Here is a 24,442-nt window from a genome sequence, read left to right as displayed (position 1 = left end):
AAAGTAGTTCTAGTTCACAATGTGCCGAATTTTATTTTTAAATACACAATACACATCCTTAGTCATTTTATGAGTAGGCAAGTAAAGTTGGCTTGTTTATTGCAAGCCGGGGATGCGTCCTTGAGAACGAAAATAATTTTAAAAGATTGTAGTTCTTTTTTATTTTACAACTCGTATAAAAAAACATGACGAAATCCATCAATGTAAAAATGCATTTTTAGCCGACTTCAAAAAGAAGGTTATCAATTCGAATGTATTCCTTTTTTTATGTGTGTTACCGCAAAGCTGCGCTCCTGGTGCTCCGATTTTGATAAAAATATTTTAATCGAAAGGTAGTGCTTGAATTTTTTTTTAATAATTCTAGAAACTATTAATTATATTATTTTTATAATTTCGAACATTTGACTTTAATATAATTAAATGATCACAATTTATTTTTTCAACAAAGTTTACTTTTCTTTTCCTTATTAACTTTAAAAAACGTAAATTTTTTGACACATGTCGAAGAAATTCCCGGATGTTAAATCGCGAATCTAAATATGAATTGGACCTGAAAAAAAGATAGGCAGCAAACATTAAAACGTTCGGTGAACGAACACGTGGCGCGCAAGTGCGATCATCTCGCAACGCGCGTGCATACGTGCTTTCCTTTGCTCTTTCACTATCTTTTTTATTAACCGTCAAAGATACAGTTTGTTTTTTTTTATCCTGTCGCTGGCCAGTTAGTGCTTGCTACTGTTTTTAACGTCAAATTGACAGTTTTCTTGCCAATAGTTTTGTTAGCGGCCAGTTTTTTCTGCTCTATATTTGTTTTATTCACAGCCCAACTTTTTTTCTTAAAATACTGTTGATGGCATAGTTAGTGTTGCTTCTGTGACTTTTTTTTATCGTCAAATTGACACATATTTTTTTATAATAGTTTTGTTAGCGGCCATTTTTCTCTACTCAATTTTTTTATTTTAGAGCCAAGGTATAATAGCTTCTTGTTAATAACAGTCTTCTGTTTGACTACTATTTTAGATCAACAGTAGGTAATTTATAGTCCTAACAATGATTTAATCTTTTAAATTACACAATTATTTTGTGGAGTTCATTCACAATATTTTATAAATTTTCTGATTGTTTTCCAACTTCTTTAATAGATTCGTCTTAGTGCCATTATATTTATTTACGTAACGGGAACTTTTTGGCCTTAACCAAATGGAAGTTTCCAGAGTCCAAATCAAATAGATTAACTACTAGAACAACAAGTGTATACGTTCTAACACGTGTGTTCATAACTAGGTTATCAACCTCTCAGCAACATTGTGAGGGGGTCGCGATCTTTGTCCAGATTGACCTTGAAAAGCCGTCTGAGCGATAACTGGATTGCGATTTACAAATAGCAATGAGGAATAGACTTGTCATTTAAATAGTCTTGTATTTGAAGTCGCCTCTAGTGCTGTTTAGAAAAAGCTACATCATATTATGTTAAATTCAAACCCTATAATAGCTGTATTGCAAAATAGTTCCAAAAACAAGACTTATGACAAATATAATTTTCATTTGGATATAAAATAAAACATTATGAATTAATAAAATAAATACGGTAATATTTTGACAAGATATAACGCCAGTTTGACAGAATTCGATGACATGGGAGCGCGGGAAAACTTTACAACTCCCGCCTTTTCTTTAATGTCAACATCGTTACGTCGTCATCTATATTATCTTTGGTTGTCCGTTGCATTTGCTTTTTGTGCAACTTATGTTTTTACGACTCTTTGAAAAAGAAAAAAAACTTTGACATATTTTTTAAATCAAGAAGCGGCTTATATTTTCATGTTTAACGACATCCACATAAATTATGATCTCAAATACTAATAACATAATTATTACGGTTACTGTCATAAAATTTAAAGCGTAAATTTAATGTCGTAGGCGCCAATATAATTTTTCATTAGTTACAGTTTTTTTTTTGCTTTTTCTTAGAACAAAACTAAATAAGCAACTCAAATTAGCCTAACGTCTAGTAAAGGCGACCCTTAGCAACCATTACGTACATGTCATGTACACTAAGATACGGCTTAAGAAGTGTTTACCGTTGAGCCGATCGGCCTACTGAGCAATCGGTCCAATGGGACGTACTCTGCTTAATTGAAAATTGACAAACACTCTATTTATGTAAGATAATAAGGAAAACTTAATATTATCTGATATTTATATTGATTACTAGCTGTCATCCGCAACTCCGTCCGCGCGGAATTAGTTTAAACTTAATTAGTAGCCTATATGTTCTTCCAGACTATGTTCTACATCTGTGCCAAATGTTATCAAGATCCGTTGAGCCGTTCCCGAGATAACTTTTAACAAACATCCATCCATCGATCTATATATACACTCATTTATAATATTAGTAAGAAAACGATAAAATATTGTTTTTAATCTTTATTCATTGCACTGCTCATAAGATTTTTTCAATATCTATAATTCATATAACCTGAAAGTAATCCGGAGCTCAAAAGTGAGGCGAAAAACGGTCTACCTCGGGAGACATTGTTTTTTGGATAAATTTGCTGTCACTTATAAAACAAAATGTAATTTCAAAAATGGACTCTATGAAATAATCCATTTATAGGTTATATATCTATGCTCTTATATACTCCATTTATTAGAGGATAATTATACGGCTATCTTTACCGTGGGTTTCCACTGTACAAATTCCTGTGTACTGTTCCTGTACTTGTATTCCTGTACTAACATGTTGTTTTCTCTGTTTTTCTTTTTAAGAAACCGAGAGAAATGATTGGCGGGAAAACGGAGGTGAAATATTATAAAGCTTTGTGAATGTTTAGCACAAACATATTTACAAACATAATTAATTTCTTTCAATTTGCATCTAAGAATAAAATTTTATTTTATTTATACACTTTTCCTTAAAGGTACATTTTCAGATAATTTCCCGGAATTGATATTCTTAAATGAAAAGTACAGATTCTAAAAATGTTAAACAATAAAGGATTTATAAATCCTTAACGTAAAATAAATCAATAAAATGCTTGAAAATGACGAAGACGATATAAAAACCTAAAGAACTATTACCAAAATTATTTGCTGACATTTTACACTGTCTAAGGTAAATCAAACCTTAACGTGATATACATAAAGACTACAGAGCCATAGTAATTAAAATATTGTCACGGATTATAAATTTGTAATCTAAAAAGCACATGTGCTTTTGTGGGGACACCATAAATTCAATGTTTTAAGGATAATTTTAAAAGAGTTTAATTACGCTATTGAAAAATAGTAACACCTCCTATCAGACACTTTTATTTATAAATATTTAGGCTAAATTATTTCTGCAACTTACTGTCTAAATGAATAATTAGTATAGAATCAGACTCTGTTTTTTGCCAGAGTAAGTACCAGTTATGTAATTTTTAAAATCTCCGCTGTCTAACTAACAAATAATACACTAAAGGTTATTTTTCACTATGTGATTAATAGAACTCTTGATAAACATGTCTAACTATTTTATACGTTCTTCTGTAAAATTTGATTTCTGCAGTTACTTGTGTGTATGTAAGGATCACCGATTTAATGACCTTAGCATAGATATAAAAGATAGATAGAAAGAGATAATATGTCTTAAATACTGGAATGAATATTCCTGAGGATAAAATACTATATGGTTACCCTACGGGAGTAGTTAAGTATTTTCGCTATCCTGAAAGCTCCCGTGTTATTCCCGGTTGAAAAGCAAACGGGTGCAGTCGTGCCCGACACGCGAGTGACAATAAAAGTTTAACTGTCAGTTTGACAGCGCGCCAAAATTGTGACATTTGAATCTGTGATAATTAAGAAGATTTTTCAGTTTGGAAAAGTGGTGAGTTTCAATATGTTGATGTGGTTAATTTTATAATACAATTTTAATTTTTTAAATAAATTGAACAATCAAGTACCTAAATGTTATTCGCAAAATAAATCGAAACATTAATGTTTACATATTTTCTTGTTTAAGTTTTGGCGTTTTTAAATAATAATTTTGAATAAACAATAAATGATTAAGTAAAATGATTTGTTGTAATAAAATGGGTATAAACAATGAATTGACACACTTCCACACTCAGAATTGTTAATTGGTCATCAAGGGAAACTTAGAATTTATGAGATAAATTAAGGAAATACTTAAGTATGTATTAGTCGACTTTGAGTGTGTAGTAACAATTAACTAAACCCTTACTGAAGTCCTTTGAGTCAGTTCTGTTGAGCAATATATAAGTAATTTTTTTACAAGAATGAATTTCAAGAGACCCATAAAATTAAAACTTTGATGAATATTCCGTGCAACCAAAGCCAAATGAAAGCCTTGTAAAGCATTCAACATTATTTCTTCAGCTACTTCTTCATCGACTCTTATATAAATTGATTGCTTTTGCTGGCTATTGCTGGAAAATATTTCTCAAAAAAATAAATGCATAGATAACTTAATTAAATGACAAAATGTGTGAAACTACTTCCTCGGATATGAGAATAGGTAGATGTTACAAACACGTGCAGTAAACGTGTGGCATTAATAATAATTTATATTATAATTCGCAGATGCCGAAGCCACGCGAGATCATAAGCAGAGAAAGTTTATTTTTATAATAATAGCGGACCCACATGCGCGAAACTAAAGCAGCCATATGTCAATTTACTACCTCTACTTAGATATTACTGAACTTAGAGGCAATTGAACCTTAACAAAATGGCCGACTATGACATCATACCTTGCTACGATGATGACGAACTATTCCAAGACAAAAATGACAATGTAACAGATTTACATGCTTATTATATGTCTCAATTTAATCTAGAATTAGAAAATGGTAAAAAAAGTAAAGACAATTTCAAATATGGCGTCGAAGAAAGCTTCGATTTCGAAGTTCTTGATAGTTGGAATGATCAAGGAAATAAACCAGATTTTGAAATTATAGATGAAGTTCTAGATAGTAACATGAACGATCAAAATATAAAAGAGGTTCTCTTAGATTTAGATAGCATTGAATTTGACGAAAACTATCAACAAGAAACATCAGAGAAGAATAAGGAGATAGAAAGTAATTCAAACAATGAATACATAGATGATGAATCTCTAATAGACGAATTATGCAGAGAGGAAGGCGAGACATGTATATCACCTGAAGATTTCAATGAAGATTATCTAAATACGATAACCAATGATAATCTTCTACCGTCTATAGAAACGGCTTTTTCGAAACGTTACTGCAATTTCAATAACGCAGATGAATTCAATCAAGGGTACAATGAAATTACACAAGTACAGACAAATATACCTATAGTACATAGTTTAGCGCAGTATAGCTATCCAAATAATCTCATATACAATTTAGAAAATGAGAAAAAATACATCTTACCAGATACGCCGACAAGTTGCAATGAATTTAGTTTTGATAGAACAGAGAGAAAAGCGTCTATTTGCGATTCCATTGAAAGCGATGTTCAAAGTTCATGTTATTATGATGAAAATTCGGAAAACTTCGATGAAGATGAATTATTTATTAATTTGGATGATTTTGGTATTAATTTTGAAAAAGATAACGAAGTTGTAATACCGAACAAAAATGTAATAGACAATAGAATTAATAATAGAAGTGAGAGAAAGGACAAGGAAAGGACACAAGGTGAGTCTTTGATTAATTTAAATGATTAAGTTCCAGATTAAATGCAAGTATTCCTTAATAAACTTAAATTTGAATCAATTATGTAAATACTTAAAGTGATAAAGAAATAAAATTAAAAGTACTAATACTCTACGTAATTTATCTATTTATTATTCATTTATAATGAACCAAAAACTGAACAAAACAATTTTTAGTGTAAACATAATTATTGTGTTCATTTTTAAAGGACAATATCAAAACACGTGTTTAAATAACTTAAGGCATTTGTTTACATTTCAGGTGAAAGGATTTGTTTATGGGAGAACTGCTTGGAGAGATATCCTAACCAAAACACATTGGTGGAACATATTGAAAGAGCCCATGTTAACACGTATAAAGGTAATTCATTTTTACATTTTATTAACTTGCTAGTTTAATATTTATAATACGACTAATATTTATTTCTGCAAATATTACAACACGATTTTCAATCATTATTAATTCAAACCTAAATCTATATTAATAAAATTAACTTGCCTCTATCAATCCCTTTCTATTTTAAGTATGGATTGTCCTGAAGTGCGTAATTCCATGGCCAACACTTTGACTATTAATTTCCTACAATTTATTTATTTTTTGTATTCTCATTTCATATAATTGTTAATAATTGCTCTCTTACCTTTATTTCAGGCGATGAATTCAGTTGTTTATGGCGGGAATGTGCACGCGCCCGTCGGCCATTTAACGCACGTTACAAACTACTCATACATATGCGCGTACATTCAGGACATAAACCTAATCGATGCCATGTAAGTTATATATATTTCTCTCTATTTCTATGTATTGTGAAAATTATTTGTAAACCTCTTAATTGTTAAGAGATACTAAAGTCGGATTAAAGTATTTTGGGTGAATAGACAAAGTAGAGCAAAAGTCCTAGATTAGACGATCACATATATAAATTAACTTTGGCCAAGTTAGCAAAATTTACCGTTGGTAAGATAGAGACATTTATCATCCCTAATACATTATTTTAATATAAACTGAGAGATTGTATAAAATTTTAAAAGGATAGTATGAAAGTGAAATAGTCAGATTTAGTGGCATTTATGTGTTAACATAAATGCCACTAAATAATATAATTTTCTTTCTTAAAGGTGTTGCGGATGTCCATGGGCGTCGATGATCATTTCGGTGTTCGCGCCGCTCGTTTGCCCCCTTCTCTTATAAAAAAAAAAAAAAAAAAAAACATGCTCGCATCAATCTTTTGTCATCCACTGCTAGACTTATCTAGATTGTCTCATTTACAGCCATATTGTACATTGATGCCTTAGTTATTAAATTATTTAGGGAACAACAAAGTCAACAACGAAACAATTTAATTATTATATAGTACGACGGTAATCCTATGACAATCCAGGAAAGAATATAAATCAACAAACAGCACTCACTTGTGAGTGTGATAATTAAGCCGTAATTAGTCTTAAGAGAATTAGAAATAGGATAATTTAATTAGACGACTAATGAACAATTAATTATTATAATAGGTGACGAAAAAAACGGGAAAAATCATGTTAAAAATTCCGATCCTCTGCTACTTTAAAACTATGCTGTTCTATATAAGTCTTAAAAATCTAAATGCTTTTTACCTCTCCAGCATCCCGGTTGCGGTAAAGCATTCTCCCGCTTGGAGAATTTGAAGATCCACGTGCGTTCCCACACAGGCGAGAGGCCGTACGCTTGCCCCGCACCGCACTGCAGGAAGGCTTTCTCCAACTCTTCAGATAGAGCCAAACATCAGAGGACGCACTTCAATGCTGTGAGTTAAAACGAGAATTCATTTATTAAGCTATCAAGGCAAGCTTCGCATGGGTACAGGGAACAAAAACTAATATAATTAATTAACTCTTCGTTAAAAAAAAAATCTTGACATTTTGAAAGTTTATGAATTGAAAACTGCAGCACAGCAACCTAAATGTTTATTTCTTTGTTAAAATATTTATACTAACATTATATTACATTAACTCTAATATCTACTACATCTCGTTGTTAAACACTTCCCGCGCGATACTTTTTCTACGCTATCTTTTTTTTTAATCTAAAAGGCAAAGGTTCTCAGTGGCCAGTATGCCACCTCTTTGGCATAATGTTTAATCTATGTCCACCAAAGAGTTCGGATACGTAAATCAATGAACAAAAATATTTTTTTTCATCAGTTGTGTAGTTTTTGACTTTGCTTTAGACGAAGTAATCATTTATTAATTCTTTCTGTTTTATTATTTTACTTTATTTATGGAAACAATTTAGCAGTGTTACAAGTTAAATAGAAAATGTCTTTAAATATCACTAATTATTATTTTTTTCTTTAGAGACCTTACGCCTGCGGTGCCGCCGGCTGCGGCAAGAGATATACGGACCCGTCATCTCTTCGTAAGCACGTGAAGTCTCACCCTCACGTGACCAGCGTGCCCCGTACTTGTATCCCCCCTTCAAGGCCCCTTCGCAGACCGGAACACGAGCAGATGGTTCCCAGCTCACCAGCTAAACTAACCACGCTCAGATGTATCAGGGACAAGCTCACAGTACCAAAGTTGCAGAAACTTTAACACTTTCAGTGCTGACTCGAACGGGGTAGTTTAACATTGAGCGCCCTCGGCGAGATTTCTTCAGCGCCAACTTTTATTACGTCATTTTAATATAGAACGATGCAATTTTTAATTAATAGTATAATAAGATTCAAACTTTATGACCATTATTTTTTAGCTGCAAGCACAAATCTAGTGCTGCAAAAGTAAAGTTTGCATTGTACATTTTAAGTTCCGATGTTAATGGCAACAGTAAAAAACAATTGAATAAAAATAAAAATCATTCAAAATTTAGAGTACTTAGATATGTCATAAGTACTAAGTTCCTTTGTAGGATAATGGAACAAAAAGATGAGTAACATTATGTGCATTACTATTATTATTCATTTTTTTAATAAGACTGTAAATAGCTCAATTTAAATTGAAATAAAATCGCTCAATCTAAAGACTGTAAAACACGATTGGCTCAAATATTATAGATGTACATACTCGTAATATTTAAAATTAAGTTATTATTTTTACAACTTGTGTTTAAAACACTAAACGCTCACTCGGTTGTGGGGACCAATTTTACTTAATGTACAATATTAAGATTGTTATTTTATAAAATGACTTATTTAGTAATACTAGAATTTTACCTTAAAAGGTAAAAATAATTAAGATATGCATTAGCAATTTTTTTTACTACAAAATATAATTTAATCGCGAAAATTCTAGATCTAAATATTGACTTTTGTCGTAACTGACTCTGAGTACGACGATACGGTAAAGTATAAATTCATACTTAATAGATGGGTTCTATGTATAAGGGCCAATATAACAAACTGGTAATTTTTACTTTTTTGTGTTAAAAGCTACCTCTTAGTTTAATTAACAACATGCACTAAACACAAATACATTATTATAGGTGTAAATGTTATTTTTTTGCTGAAGTAAAAGTGCCTAGGAGCGTCGGTGGCTCAGGGGTTAAGCACTTGACTTGCAATGTGCAGGTCCTGGGTTCGAATCCCGCCATGTACCAATGTGTTTTTCGATTCTCGATTTACATATGTACATTTATCCGACGTTCTTACGGTGAAGGAAAACATCGTGATGCAACCTGCACATATCTGAGAAGAAATTCAATGATATGTGTGAAGTCAACCAACCCGCACTGGGCCAGCGTGGTTTGACTATGGCCTAGTCATCCCAAAACTTGGGGTAGGCTCCCAGCCCCTCAGTGGGGACGTATAGTGAGCTGATGTTGATTTTGAAAAGTACCTATGTAGCCTATTTTCATACATGGTTGAAATTTTGAGATCCTCTCCTGAAAAGTTGTTAATTTGTTCATTGGCCCTTATTTGTAGGAGCCATTTATATTTTATGCTATAAGTAATAATTCCAAAACACCTATAATTGCTCAAATATTATTAAGTATAAAATAATATTTTTAAGTTACTATTTTTATTAATTTTAATTTAAGATTTTATGAGTTTATTTATAAAAATCAAGTTAATTAATATTTTTCGCTCAATGATAATGAAATGTTAATTGAAAGTGAAAAATAAGTTATAATTTAAGTTCTTTAAAAATAATGTAATGGCTAAAAAATTAGCCTTTAAGAATATTAAAATTTAAAACTCACGAACAATTTCAAACTTACTATATTTATTGACACTACAGTTGAAACTAGATAAGTGAGAATCCAAGATATTCCGATTTCTCTCGCTTGTATAGATTTTTCTCAAATCCGAGTTTCACGCTTTCGAAGGTCGTCTCTCGCTTATCGAGGTTTCTCGCGAATCCAGGTTCGAATTTACTTACATTGCATTAATGATATAGAACAATTTGTTACAATAATATTATTAGCGTGGTTGGCGCAGTTATTAAGCGCTTGATCGGACCAGACTGTAATTTAAAACTGGGCCAGAGTGGTTGACTAGTCACCCATAGCTGGTCTAGTCACACATAAATTGGGTCTTAGCCTCTAGGTGAAGACATAGTGAACTGACACAGATAATAAAATTAACATTGGGATAATTTTGACACAAGTGTTGATAATTTGTATGTAATATTTATAGTTATAACTAGGACTAAAGCCCAACAGTGTACAAGTAAAGTGGGTACAGCTGTATCGATGTACAAATTTGCATGCTTTCCATAGAATCTCTTTGATTTTTTTTTAAATTAGTTATTTAAGTTTAATTTCCATTTTAAGATCTCTAAAATGCTCACTTTTTATTATTAGATATATATTTGACAGCGGCTGTCAATTATTTTTAGTAAATAATGTAAGAGAAAAATAAAACTTTGTCTCTACTATTGTGTTTTATTTATATAAACAAGATTTTGTAGGTACAAAAAAAAGAAGATAGTTTTTTATTCCTGTAACAATGCTCTGTATTTAACACGTTAACTGCGAGGCCATTTTGGAGGAACTTTCAGCCAGTGCGTTTGAGGTCTGTTCGTGGCAAAGTTGAACTTTTTTCCAGTGCTATTGAGGCCTCTCCTGCCTCACAAATTTATGTTTTCGAAAAACATTTTTAAAAAATCCAAATTAGACGATATTTGCTTGAAACTTCACTCTTATTAACTTAAATATGTGCATAATATGAATCTAGCTTCGCCTGGAGTTAGGACGTTTCGTTAATGAATAAAGTAAAATAAAAAATTTGTCATCGGTTCTGCCTCAAATCGCACTGAAAGGAAGGTCAATTAATGCCTCGACTAGTGATGGGATTAAAAGAGAGTTGTAGTTGTCGATAAATGTTTATTGAGTATTAATCACTGAAAATGTTTTTCATTAAAACATGGTAAACAAAAAGATTTGTCACACTGGACACAAAAAGTCACAATTTTTTTAGTTTTCTTAGCAGCTTGCGTGCCATTCAATGTCAATCTTAATTTTTCGTAGCAACCTACGCAGCGCTTTCTTTGACCACCTCTTTGGAACAAATGATCAGCACATCTGCCGATAGGAAATCTTGAAATAAAATATATATTTTAGATCTCTTGTGTGTGTGTGTTTGTGTGTGTGTGTGCGTGGCTTTGTCTGTGCGTGTACTTATCCGTTCATCGATTTTAGGCATATATGGTACAAATTATGCCCTAGCGCGTAGTTATTTTACTATACCTGAAAGGAAAGGAAATTTCGTTTTTTTTTTTAATTTGAGTTTTGTTGTTTATTTTGGATTTCGTAAGTGTTTTTGCGTTTACATTTTGTTTTTTTTACTCACAAGTGTGTTGAAAAACATCGTATTGAGGGAGCATGATGATTGTTGGTCGCTCGGTTTTCTTGTAGAGATCGCCTTTGAATTATTTAATAGTGTAGAGATCGCCTTGAATTAGTTAATAGTAGCTTGGCTATTAGTGTTGTGTTTCTGGCTCGTAAATACATTCTGTGTCCGATTTATGCACTTTTGGTTCATCAGTCACAGGCCACCCCCTTAAAATTCAAAGTTGCAGTAATTTAGGTTTTGTATGGTATAAGTAAAATTTTTACCGAGGTCAACATAGTTTCTCATAACTCCAATAAACATTTTCAAATAAGTCAGATGAAGTACCATTATTGGTTTAAAACGTTAAGGATTTTAAAATAAAGTTCTACGCTCAATCTTTAATAAATCCTGCCAAAACGTCCTCGAAACTCGAAACGTTATCGAAACTTTCCACAACACTAAGTTAGGATGCGCGGCGCCCGCGCCGCCCGCGCTTCGTGCAGTGCGGCCATGAGGCCTACAAATTTTGAGATAGATTTGACCTCAATCCGCACTAGGCGTAATTAATTTCTTTTCAGTGCGTTTGGGGCCTGTAGGACCTCATTTTTATCTAATTACGCCATTGGGCTAGATATCGCAAGAGAAACATTTCTATATATTTGTCTCTGTCGTACTCATAGAAATACTGATCTAGTAGCCTCCCGCACAGAGCGAAACAACCCGATTTTGACTGCCGCACCAGCGAGAAGTCACGCTTTGGGCCTATCCTGCCTCAATCCGCAGTTAACGTGTTAACCTTATAAAAGTTTTATTTTATAACTGCCTGAATTTATAGTATAAGTAACTATGATTTTTACATCAATGCCTAATTTGTCGAGATCCGTTGAGCCAATCTGGAGATACCTTCAAACATTCATCCATCTAAATATTCGCATTTGTAATATTAGAAGATATATTTAAAAAAAAACAATCGTAGTTGTTCATACATCATATTAGCGAAGAAGGTCGACTGCTTTCCTTTTTTTAGCCGACTTCAAAAAGAAGAGGAAGTAAATAGGTGACATTTTATATTTGAGATGTATTAGACATACTTACGTTTATGTCCCTACTTAGGCCGACACTGACTGCGAAATAACAGTAATTATACAATATAGACATGTTACAAGAAAGAAGAGAACTTTCTTTATAGTTTAGAAGGTTTTTATGACATTATATTGTTACTTTTGAGTGCATTTTGTTTTAGATTGTTTTTCTTCGTATGAAATACACATATTTCTTTCTACAAACGATTAAAAGAAAACTAATTGTTACAATATTTGTGTTGTGTATTTGTTCCAAGCCATTATCGTTACATTTGTCTAATAAATTTAAATAATCAGTAAAGTAATTAAGACGGTAACCTAGCATTGGCCTAAGCACTAGTACCTACAAAATCTAGATACAATGTTGTTATCGTAGAAAGTACATTGCCTAGGGTCAGAGTGGCGCGCGTGTAAGTTCATATATAAACTGTGTGGAGTTCAGGATAAGCCAGAAGTGTCTTCTCAATCAGCAATAGCACCAACATCTGCTGACAGACCTAACTAAAGATGAAGTTTCTGGTGATAACGGCGCTTTTAGGTGAGAATTTTAATTAAATTTCTATAATGTAATGTTTCATAATGTCACTTGATTGTGTTATGTAACTTCTCGTAGCTTAATTTTAAAACAGATATTTAATTGAATATATTTATAATTAGCGAAGTTTAAATTTTGATATTTTTATTGTTTTGAATTGCATTGCAAGTATTGTAGTATCTTAGTATGTTTCACATAAATTTTGCTTGCGTCTATCCATCCATCCATTCAGCCTCGTAACGCCCGGTCCATCTTGCAGGAGGCCTGCCCACGCTGCTTGCGTATTTCGTTATAATTATTTTTGATATTACTTGCTCTAGTTATTTTTAATGTATCACAATTTTCGGCATCATTCATAAAAAACGTGTTTTTAATTCGCTATGTTCGTTCATTAGCAATATAACTACAAAAGAAACTTTATTTAAGTACTCCTTTAGCCATTTGAGGTAAAACGTTTTGGTCATAGTGCTAAACGTACTTCTAATCGGAATACTTTTTTTATTTATCAGTCGCCGTTTCATCTGGTCGACTCAGCAGTGACAACCAGCAATCTGAACAAACGCAACAATGGCCGTGGCAAGTAGGCAAGGTGTACCGCTACGACGTGGAGTCCCATACCCTGGCGCGGCTGCACGAGGGTGCTAGCTCAGGCAGCGCCTTCAGGACCAGGCTCATTGTGCGTGTCAAGGCACCTGGACAACTGCAGGCTAGACTTGAAAACCCTCAACATGCTCAGGTCAATCAGGAGCTTTCGGACGGTCAACTACCTCAAGACCTCAAGTACCAACCGGCGCAAAATCTCGATAAACCTTTCGAGATCAACCTTGTGGGCGGTCGCGTCCAATCTCTCAACTTGCCCGCATCGGTACCGTTAGCTCAAGAGAACTTGCTCAAAGGTCTCATCGGCGCTCTGCAAGTAGACCTCTCGCCGCACAGAAACGTTCGCAGCCCTCACGACACCTACGATAAAGAAATCCAGCAGGGCCACTTCAGAAAAATGGAAACCGATGTCACTGGTGACTGTCAAACTTTGTACACGGTCTCCCCGGTCGCATCCGAGTGGCGCCGTGAGCTACCCAAATTCGCCGAAGAAGAGGAACCGATTGAAATCACCAAAAGCAAGAATTATGGTCACTGTCATCACCGCGTTGATTACCACTTCGGTGTGCCCGAAGGCGCTGAATGGGCCGGTACCGCTCACAGGACCGGTGAAGACCAGCTAATCAAACGCGCCACCGTATCCCGCATCCTCGCCGGCAAGCAGGGTCCTATCTACAAAGCGGAAACTACCAGTACCGTCCACGTGCATCCTCTCTTACACGGCAAACAGAAGGCTGAAGTACTCAGTCAAGTGATAGTAACGTTAGACTCGCAAGAACAGGACAGTGAACCTGAGTGGGAAACACCAGAAGGTAGCCGACCGATTCAAAATCTTTTGTATTCCCTTACACCCAAGCAAGTTAACATTGAAGACAGCTCCTCGTCATCATCATCCTCATCCTCGGAGTCTCACGAGAATCGCGATCAACAGGGATATAACCAGGATTCCCCTAAAAATAGGCAACGTCGTTCTTCAGGACTCAAAAAGATCGTAACTGCTAACAGAGTCGTTATTAAGAAACGTAGTAATGATCGTTCTAGCTCATCAGACTCTTCCAGTTCTAGCCAGTCGAATTCTGCTTACATCAACGATGATGTACCAAGGAGCAATGAACCAGCATACGCTGCTCTTTACTTGAACCCCCAACCGCACGGCGATAAGAAACAGAACCCAATGAATGCCCAGAAATTGGTCCAGGAAATCGCTCAGCAATTACAGAATCCCAACAATATGCCTAAAGGTGATTTCCTTTCCAAGTTCAATATTTTGGTGCGTGTTATTGCATCTATGAGCTCGGGACAACTGAGCCAGACCAGTCGCAGTATCGAAATTGCGAAGTCTTCAAACAACAACCTGAAATCTGACATGTGGATGATCTACCGCGATGCAGTCACACAGGCCGGAACCTTACCTGCATTCCAACAAATCAAAACTTGGATCCAGACGAAGAAAATTCAAGGAGAAGAAGCCGCAGAAGTAACAGCATCTCTGCCAAACACTCTTCGCTATCCAACAAAGGAACTGATGGCACAATTCTTTGAACTTGCTATGAACGAGGAAGTTCGTCAACAGAGATACCTTAACAACAGTGCTCTGATTGCCGCTACCAAATTCATCAACATGGGCCAAGTCAACAACAGAACTGCTCATTCTTACTACCCTACTCACATGTACGGACGTCTATCAAATAAAGATGATGACTTTGTTCTTAAGCAAGTTCTTCCACGTCTGCAACAGGAATTATCGCAAGCGGTAGAAAACGATGATCGTCACAAGCAACAGGTTTACATTAAAGCAATTGGAAATTTGGGACACCGCGCTATCCTGGAGGTATTCGCCCCATACCTTGAGGGCCAAATCAAAGTATCGAATTATATTCGTACCCAAATGGTGAATAATTTACAAACTCTGGCGAAACAAGAAGACAATCACGCCCGCGCTGTGTTGTTCAGTATACTGAAAAACACTGCTGAACATTATGAAGTGCGTGTCGCCGCTATTAGGAACATTTTCATGGGACGTCCTAATAGTCCTATGATGCAGTCAATGGCTGAAATGACTCATCATGATCCCAGCATTCAAGTTCGCGCCGCATTGAAGTCTACCATTGAATCAGCAGCTGCGTTGAAGAATCCTCGATACTTCGAACTGTTAGTACTAAATTATACTTCTTATTAAAATAGTGATCCATCAAAGTCCCTTTATTTTACTTACTGTTAATTTGATTACAGTGCCAGGACCGCACAAGCCGCCAAGGATATGCTGACCAAGGAAGAGTTCGGCAAACAAGATTCTGCTAAGTACTTTGACGAGAACCATGATGAAGATAGCGAAAATACCATCTTGAGTGTCATCTCCCAAATTGGAAGCCGTGACAACCTTTGGCCTAAGCAATTTAGCTACGTGATGAAGAACAAAGCTGGAGGCTGGGATAAACCAGAATCAGTGAGTAGCCACATTCATATCTATATGTAAATTTTTATTTCTTATTCTATTTCATTAGTCTTTTAAAAAAAAAAGTTTTACAGAAAAGTTATGGCAGTTCACGTGAGATTGAGAAATAAATTAACAATATTTTTTGTTTTTTCAGATTTCAACATCTGTATCGAGCGTTCAGAGGGTTATGGATTACTTAAAAGAGCAACTTTTTGGTAACAATGCTAAGGACAACAACGATGATGTTAACCATAAATATTCTGCTAAGAAGGTCGCTCAGATGCTGAATATCAAGAGCAACAATGCTGAACCTTTAGGCGCATCGTTCCAGATTAACTTCATGAACCAAGAAAGGTTCTTTGCGTTCGATGAAGGCGATTTACAAATGTTAGCCCAAAGCATTAAGCAATACGCTCAGGAATTCGAAAAGGGAGTCGACAAGCATTACACGAAAGTCTTCAACCAGGACCAAATTTCCGTTATGTTCCCGGTGGCAACTGGTATGCCCTTCATCTATAAATACAAGGAACCGACTGTCTTCCACATCATGAGTAAGGCAAAGGGACAATACGAAATGAAGTCGCCGAAAGAATACTCTGGATCGATGGATAAGGATATTCATTTCACGTACGCCAAGAATATCGATGGAAGCGTTGGCTTTTTGGACACATTGTCGAACCAACACTCTAGTGCAGGAGTTGTTACCAAATTACAGCTGTACATACCAATTAAAATGCAAGTGCAGGTAAAGACCGGCGAAGTACAGGTGTCTGTTTCTTCACTGGAACCGGAGCAGGATCACACAATCTTGCATTACAGCTCTTGGCCGTACACCGCTAACCAGAAGAAGGATACGCTTACACCGATATCTCAAGACCCGACCACTAAATTGGTTGCACGCAACAACAAGGTAGTTGCACTCGATACCAAATTCGGTCAACAAGTCGGTATACAGTTCCAGCTACAAGGTTACTCTTATTCAAACGATTTCAAGAGCATAAGAAACAAATTTGATTGGGATCATCCAATGTCCAGCATTGCATCTGCCATTTACCAGAAAGACATCGCTCAGACACATTTCAACCTTAAACACCTTGGAAAACAATCCAAAAACAAGGACATTAAGTTAACGTTTGCATACGGTTAGTTTGTTATTTACTAAAAAATTAAATCATTTTTTTATTTGAATTTCCTGCAATGTCTTAAAATATATCTCTTTTTCCAGATGCGTACTACAATCAAAAGCAAGATGGCCAGTATAACCCTACTGCTTCTGATATTAAAGATGTCTCACCGAATAGCGAAGAACGGCGGAAGGAGCTCGTGAAGAGAGCAGTTACTGGTATCAACACGGCGAAAGCACAAGTGGTCGACTTTAGTGTAACATTTGAGGGAGCACAGAAAGTAGAATACGTAGCCACAGCCGCTATCGGTGACAGTCCTGTTGATGACAAGGTGCAATATGCTATATTCGCTGGCAAGAACTCACCCCAAGGCAACACCCAAATTAACGGCGTAGGTAAACATAACAAGCCCGAATCAACAACTTTCAACTACCAAGAGGCTCTGAAGAAAGACCTGAAGATGCCTTTTGATTTGGATATTCGCTATGGACCGAGTGGAAATATACATATGAACGGACAGGTTGAGCGCAGCAAGAAATACGGAGACGAACTTAAGAATCTACCCCTTGCCAAACAGTGCGACCAGGAAATAGCTCAAGGCAACCAATACCAACGCGCTTGTTACCAAATGATCATCAAATCTCAAGCTCTTGACAGCCTGAGGAACACGGTGACCTACAAAGATGTGAGCCCGGCGGTCAAGAACTTTGTTTTCCAAGCCTACAAAATCGCCGAAAGCCTGGGTTACTGGCAAACTGAAGTAAATCCATTCAAGACGTTGCCAGAAGGCAGACTGGAATATAGCATTGAAGCATCGTACTTAACCAACTCCTTGCATTTGGTGTTGAACTCTAGATACGGCGAAGTTCAAGTCAAGAACATGTATATCCCAGATGTAGCTGCCAGCGTTGTATCCGCTTACAGGCCAATCAATACTTATGAACGTGTTTCCAACCACTACAGTCGCCAGCAATATCAACGTAAGTCTTATTTTTTGTGGATGATGAAGAACTTGTTATTACAAACTTTTTTCTCACTCTAGCTCACAAACAAGACAGCGAACTATACATAAGTATAACTCATTCTACGTTGATTAATATGATACGTGTTATTTATTATACAGCTTACTGCTCTGTTGATGGTACGAGAGTGAAGACTTTCAGTGGCCGTAGCTACGAGTACCCGTTGACAAAGTCCTGGCATGTTGTCATGCTGCAGGACGCCGAGCACCCCGGCCAGTCAAATGAACAAGTCGCCATCCTAGCAAGGAAGCCTAACAGCAACGAGAAACAGCAGGAGCTGTACATATCGTACAAGTAAGTTCTATTTATCAAAACCACTCTTTTGATACATAAATTTATTTATAAAAGACGTGGGACTTACTAATTGTATATTTCTTTTAACAGATCCGAGTATGGAAAACAGTTGGAAATTGAAATCCAGCCTACTGAAGGTTCCAAGCAACAGCAAGTCAAAGTAACAACCAACGCGAAGAAGGTTTCCGACGGCGACTTGACAATGTATTGGGATGATGAGGAAGAAAGGCCCATTCTGCAATACCATACTGAATCCGATGGAACTCTTATGTTGAACATCCGCGAAGATCGTCTTCGTATCATGTACGATGGGTACAGATCTGTAGTACTTAACCGTGAAAGCCGTAACAGCTCCAGAGGTATCTGTGGACAAATGAGCGGTGACGAACGCGACGACTATCTGACACCGAACGGACTCGTCGACAGGCCCGAGCATTACGGCGCTTCTTACGCTTTGGACGACGAGAACAGCGATCCTAAAACCAAACAGCTGAAGGAACAAGCCAAGGAGAAGGCATACGAGCCCGAAATCCACTACACTACAATACTCAGATCGGACCAAGAGTGGAAGAGCGCAATGCATTCCTCGTCTTCCTCAGAAGAGGATTGGGGATCACAGAGCGTGTACAGATCGAGGAGTTATTCGAAGCAACCTGGACCGTGCAAGGTTCAGCAGCAAGTCCAGTACTACGAGAACCACGGAGAAATCTGTATCACCACTAAACCATTAAACTCTTGCCAGTCCTCTTGCCGCGGTGATGGTTACAAGGTTCAAGCGGCTCAAGTCGTGTGCAGACCGAAATTAGATCAGCAATTCCGCGCTTACAGAGACCAGATCAAACAGGGCCAAAACCCGCAGGTGAATGGTGTACCACAGAACAAACAATTCAGAGTTCCCAGTTCTTGCCTAGCGTAAAATATAACTTATCATTAACTAGACCAGGCGTGACAATGGACCGAGTAAAATAATATATATTATATATGAATATTATATATATGTAGATATTATTTATTTATTGTAGTATGTTCATTTTATATTGTTTATAGTATGCTATCAATTTAACTTTATAGTATTTATGTATCACAATTTTTTTTATATATTTATATATAAATCTCATGTATCCTTTATGTATTTAAGCTGATTTTATTATAGTATTATTATAAATATAATGTAGACGTAGTAAGCAAATGAAAAAAGATAAATAAAAAAAATGATATCTATAATGAAATATATAAAGTAAAAAATAGATGCCGTGGTTTAATTTTTTATTAATACAGTGACTTGTAAAACATTATGCGAAGAAACAATAATACTACTTACCCATTTCAAAACAAATCATTTGCCTCACAAAAAGTCTCTTAACTTTACAAAAATGGTAACAAAACCAAAAACTTCCTTTCATTTTTGTTTTAACATAATTTACATTAATTCAGAGAAAAATCAGCACTTGTTACCCTTCACAAAATTAATTTAATTCTAAACTTTTCAGCGGTATTTTCTGTTAGAACGGCTGATAAAAAAGGTTTTGATTTATTTAGTTTTCAGGAATTTTTTAAATGTCAATTAATTGATTAACTGAGAATTAATTAACAAAATATAAAAGTTAAATAGTTTGAACTGTAGCTAATTAAAATAATTAATTAAGCAAACCAAAAATACATTTTGTTAGGATTTAGAATCTATGGTAGCACTATGTAAACACCGAATACCGCTGTAAAACGCCGCATCGCGAAATCAGCTGTTTGTCAGTATACGGTACGCGTACGCGTATTTCTATGGATAAAATTCCTCAAATTGGTTAGTTTCTCATTTATTTCAATTAAAAAATCTGTAGTAAAACGAGAAATAATTAATAAAGGTTTTCATTAACTCCGTATTCAATATAATTTGTGGTCAGTTATATGAAACTTGTATCAGAGGTGTTCATTTTGAATTTCGAAGCCTTCTACTAGGTAAGTCGAATTTTTGTTTTTTCGCTTAAGTTAATCTAAATCTAAGTGATCAATTGTGCCCCTTTTTACGACTGAACAATGAATAAATCTAGAGAATATCTAATTCTATGATTCTTGATATTTCAGTTACATTGATACATGACAGTTAATGCTGATATTTCTCTGTCTCTTTAGTTCTTGCCTAAATATTTCATCATTTGATTTTAAATATGAAAATTACTTAAATCCTCAATTAGTAATTAACTGTGAATTTCCACACGACATAATCGGCAATACGTTTTTTGTATCCCTCTCATATTAAAAAGAAAGCAATATGGGTCTAATTGTAAAAACTTCGACAGTGCTTCCATTACATTTTAGCTCAAAAATTTTCAACCCTTTTGATGCACGCTGATACGCATTACCAGAAATCATGGTTTGACAAATATGATAATGTGTAGACTTCTGAAATGCGATCTTGGCAAAACTAAGTACTTATACTGGTACCGAAAGCAGTTTTTGTGATACATATTAAAGGGTAAAACTTTACACAAGGGTAAAGGGTTACACTTTTGTAACCATGTTGATGTCTATATCAATCAGTGGCAGTCAAAAGGTTAAAACATGTGTTTTACTAAACGTTGTCCAAATGTATTTTTTGGGGTGATACAATATGTTTTTGTAAAAGTATTTTGCTTATTATATATATTTATTTATATATATTTTGTTATTAAATTAAAACGGAAACACTTTCTAGATGATCATTATCCTTTAAAATGACAATATATTTTATTCTTTTATTATCATACTAAATACTTACATTAAAATACTTTCGCTAGTGATATTTAAAAGTATATTTTTATAGGGTAGGCAACAGGGAAGCGGCCAGCCATAAAAAATTCAGCCAAAACTTTAAGTTTTATAACACCTCATGTGCTGACCCCACATGAGTGGGAAAACGCCAGGGAGATGATGATTTTAAAGTTAATTTTCCTAAAAGACAGATCAAACATCTGATTTAACTGAGGCTCATCCCACTTGGACACACCCAGTTTAGAGTGTTGACTCCGGGGCTTTTCAGTTTAGGCAGAATTGAACACTTATAGAAACTTATTTTACTCACCTTAGTGAGCTCCGAATTCATTTTTTTTTTAAGAAAAGGTAGTAAACATTCCATCAACCACAAGTACAAAAGATGCAGCCCATGCGGCTACTTTGTAAGGACAGAATGGACCCACAGAAAGATGATATTTTCCTTTTCTTTGTCCCTTCCTCAGCCCAATCTGCTTCTCCTTCCAATTCATTCCATGTAAGAAAAGAGTAGGAAGGGGAAAAGGCTAGAATTTGGCATCAGGCAAACATACTCATCATCATCTCCCTAGCCTTTTCCCACTCACATGGGGTCGGCACACAAGGTTTTATAAATCTTAAAGTATTTATTGGCTTACTTGGGAGCAATTTATTAAACATACTCATTAGGTGAAATGTATAATTACTTACATTTAATTCCTTGTATTAATATCAAATTAAAAAAAAGATCCTTTGAGCTTTGTCAAAGGAACTTTTTGTGATTTTGCCACCTCAAATTTCTACATGTCTCGTCTACAAAAACTAATGTATATAAATGAAATAAAAGTGGCAAAAACCAATGTACTGTTATTTCAACATTAGTTGCTTAAAGCACTAAATTGTAAAAGAATATTTTTTTTTATATTTGTTGTCAAGTGATAAAACATGTGGTGTGTTTGGAAATTTGATGCTATAGTTTTTTTTCTGACTTAAAGTTATATAACCGTATTAAATAAATAATATTTTTTTGTCATGGATTAAGTAGCAGACATGCTACTTTCTATGTTAACATTTTAAATACGCCTTGTAGAATTTGATAGCAAAATATACGATCTACAACTTTTTAGAGTTAGAATAAATTTAATCGTATTACTATCGTTAATATTTTTTGATCAGAGTTTCTTTAAATTCTTTCATTTTTAATATGAAATCTCATAGTAATATTTACTGTGAGATTCAAAATCTTCGGAAAATAAATCTCTTAGTTTATGCTCTGAATACTAGATGGCGCTATTAAGAATTTTCGTTTACTCTGTATTTTCTGAAAAGACAAATTAATGACGATAGCACTCTGCTTCTACTATGTATTTGTTTTATTATACATGAAATCGATTAGTTACATTTTTGTTTTTGATGTAACATTTTCGCGTCTCCTGGGTTTTTTAAAGTACACATGTAACAGTTTTAATACTCGTTTCATTATGTAGAAGTAGTAATAACAGGACATAAAACAACATAATTAGTACTAAAACTAGACATAGAAAAAAAACGAAGTTAATAAGAACTTTAAATAGTTTACAATTTACAATGTAACTCCTTGTGTATTAACTTGACATTCAAACGACCTCTACAAGTCTACGGTGATTTTTTTTCTTTATGGTTACGTGAGTTGTGTCGCGTCGACCAATAGGAGTGCGCCAACGGGAGGCGCGGCGCTGACGCATGGCTGACGCAACGGCTGATGACAATGCATACTCGTGTTGATTTTTGGCGGCAGATTTGTCATTTTGATATCATTTTAGTAGATTTGGTTTTCCTTGTTTGATAGTTACTTTTCAATATAATTAGGTAAATTGGGTAAATATTTTATCGGCTTATATAAAACAAATTTGGACAGAAATGGTCCTCGAAGTTTATGTAAGTGAAACTGAACATAAGGTCTTCAAAAGCAGCCTAGTAAATACGACATTTCGTTAGTGTCAATTGAAAGTCTAAATTAATAAACAAATGCATGTCTATTTTTTTATTGTTAAGTTACCAATTAAATTATAGTTATATTTACTGTAAAGATAAAAAAGTGAGGTTTCCTTTGGCGGGAAAAAGAATGCCTTTGCCTTTATAAATCTCCGCAGTAGGTCTTCAACTGGTTTTGTTACTTATACAAAAAGGCAGAATGATGCAATTTTGCATAGTAATGTGCTAATACTATGAAAGACTTATGCCTAGTTCACATTATTCCAGTCCAGTGATCGGATTCAGTGTGGCTTTACATTTTTTCAGTTGGTTTAATGTAAACTGGGTATTATCGTGGTATTTCTATGATGAAACATATATACAAAAAATATATATTGCTATCTCAGTTAAAATTGACTAGTAGTCAATGTGTTCTTCCAGACTGTTCTACATCTATACCATATTCATCGAGTTCCATGCAGCTATTCTGGAGATGTAACAAACATACATCCATTCATCCATCTAAACATTCGCATCTATATATGTATATAAAAGAAAGTCGTGTTAGTTACACTGTTTATAACTCAAGAACGGCTGAATCGATTTGACTGAAAATTGGTGGGCAGGTAGCTTAGAACCAGGAAACGGACATAGGATAATTTTACGTACTAGCTGTCGCACGTGAATCCGTTCGCGCGGAGTTAAAAAAAAAAAATTAGTAGCCTATGTTCTTTCACATTATGTTCTACATCTGTGTCAAATTTCATCAAGATCCGTTAAGCTGTTCCGGATATATCTTCCAATAAACATCCATCCATCTAAGATAGCTATGGAATGTCGCCTTTAAAATAAATACAATAAGATATGTACATTTGTAGAAAGCTTTTTAAGGAAGTAGCAAAAAGGTTAGTCGACATCACAGGAGACCGAAGAGCTGGCAGCTACCTCGGACAAAGAATTAGTTTAGCTATTCAAAGGGGGAATGCTGCCAGGTATCTTCGGAACCTTGCCTAAAGGGACTCCTTTTAATGATATATTTTAGCTTTTATATTATATTTAAGATCGTTGATTACATTTAATTAGTTGTATAGTTAATATTTAATAGTATAATTATCATACATAACAGATATAGAAAAAACAAACTTGTTCTGTCTGCCTTATTACGTATAACCATAGGCAATAGAAAGATGAGTACATCTAATATGAGCCTAATAGCAATTATATAGCTATTTGTGTATATTGTC

General features: G+C 34.8%; 3 protein-coding genes across 3 annotated transcripts in view; all 3 read left to right on the top strand.

Moving 5' to 3' along the window:
- The first annotated feature begins 3,729 nt into the window (after nt 1–3,729).
- On the top strand, nt 3,730–8,362 carry LOC106716809 (transcriptional activator cubitus interruptus). Its single transcript, XM_045683719.1, has 6 exons — nt 3,730–3,868; nt 4,585–5,669; nt 5,949–6,047; nt 6,339–6,457; nt 7,306–7,467; nt 8,018–8,362. Exons 2-6 carry the CDS (start codon nt 4,733–4,735, stop codon nt 8,252–8,254), a joined length of 1,554 nt encoding a protein of 517 aa, XP_045539675.1. The 5' UTR covers nt 3,730–3,868; nt 4,585–4,732; the 3' UTR covers nt 8,255–8,362.
- Nucleotides 8,363–12,953: 4,591 nt separating this feature from the next.
- Nucleotides 12,954–19,490, top strand: LOC106716909 (vitellogenin). The gene is made up of 7 exons (XM_014510566.2): nt 12,954–13,050; nt 13,557–15,798; nt 15,880–16,093; nt 16,239–17,226; nt 17,310–18,188; nt 18,332–18,524; nt 18,615–19,490. Exons 1-7 carry the CDS (start codon nt 13,020–13,022, stop codon nt 19,438–19,440), a joined length of 5,373 nt encoding a protein of 1,790 aa, XP_014366052.2. The 5' UTR covers nt 12,954–13,019; the 3' UTR covers nt 19,441–19,490.
- Nucleotides 19,491–20,278: 788 nt separating this feature from the next.
- Nucleotides 20,279–24,442, top strand: part of LOC106707325 (trehalase) — a 54,520-nt gene continuing 50,356 nt past the window's right edge. The window contains exon 1 of the mRNA XM_045683772.1: nt 20,279–20,477. The gene's annotated coding sequence lies outside the window, so the exon portion shown is untranslated. The remainder of the gene's footprint in view (nt 20,478–24,442) is intronic.

Source organism: Papilio machaon, chromosome 23 (genome assembly GCF_912999745.1).
Source record: "Papilio machaon chromosome 23, ilPapMach1.1, whole genome shotgun sequence".
Classification (NCBI taxonomy): Eukaryota; Metazoa; Arthropoda; class Insecta; order Lepidoptera; family Papilionidae; genus Papilio; species Papilio machaon.
This window is presented reverse-complemented; position numbering and strand designations above follow the sequence as displayed.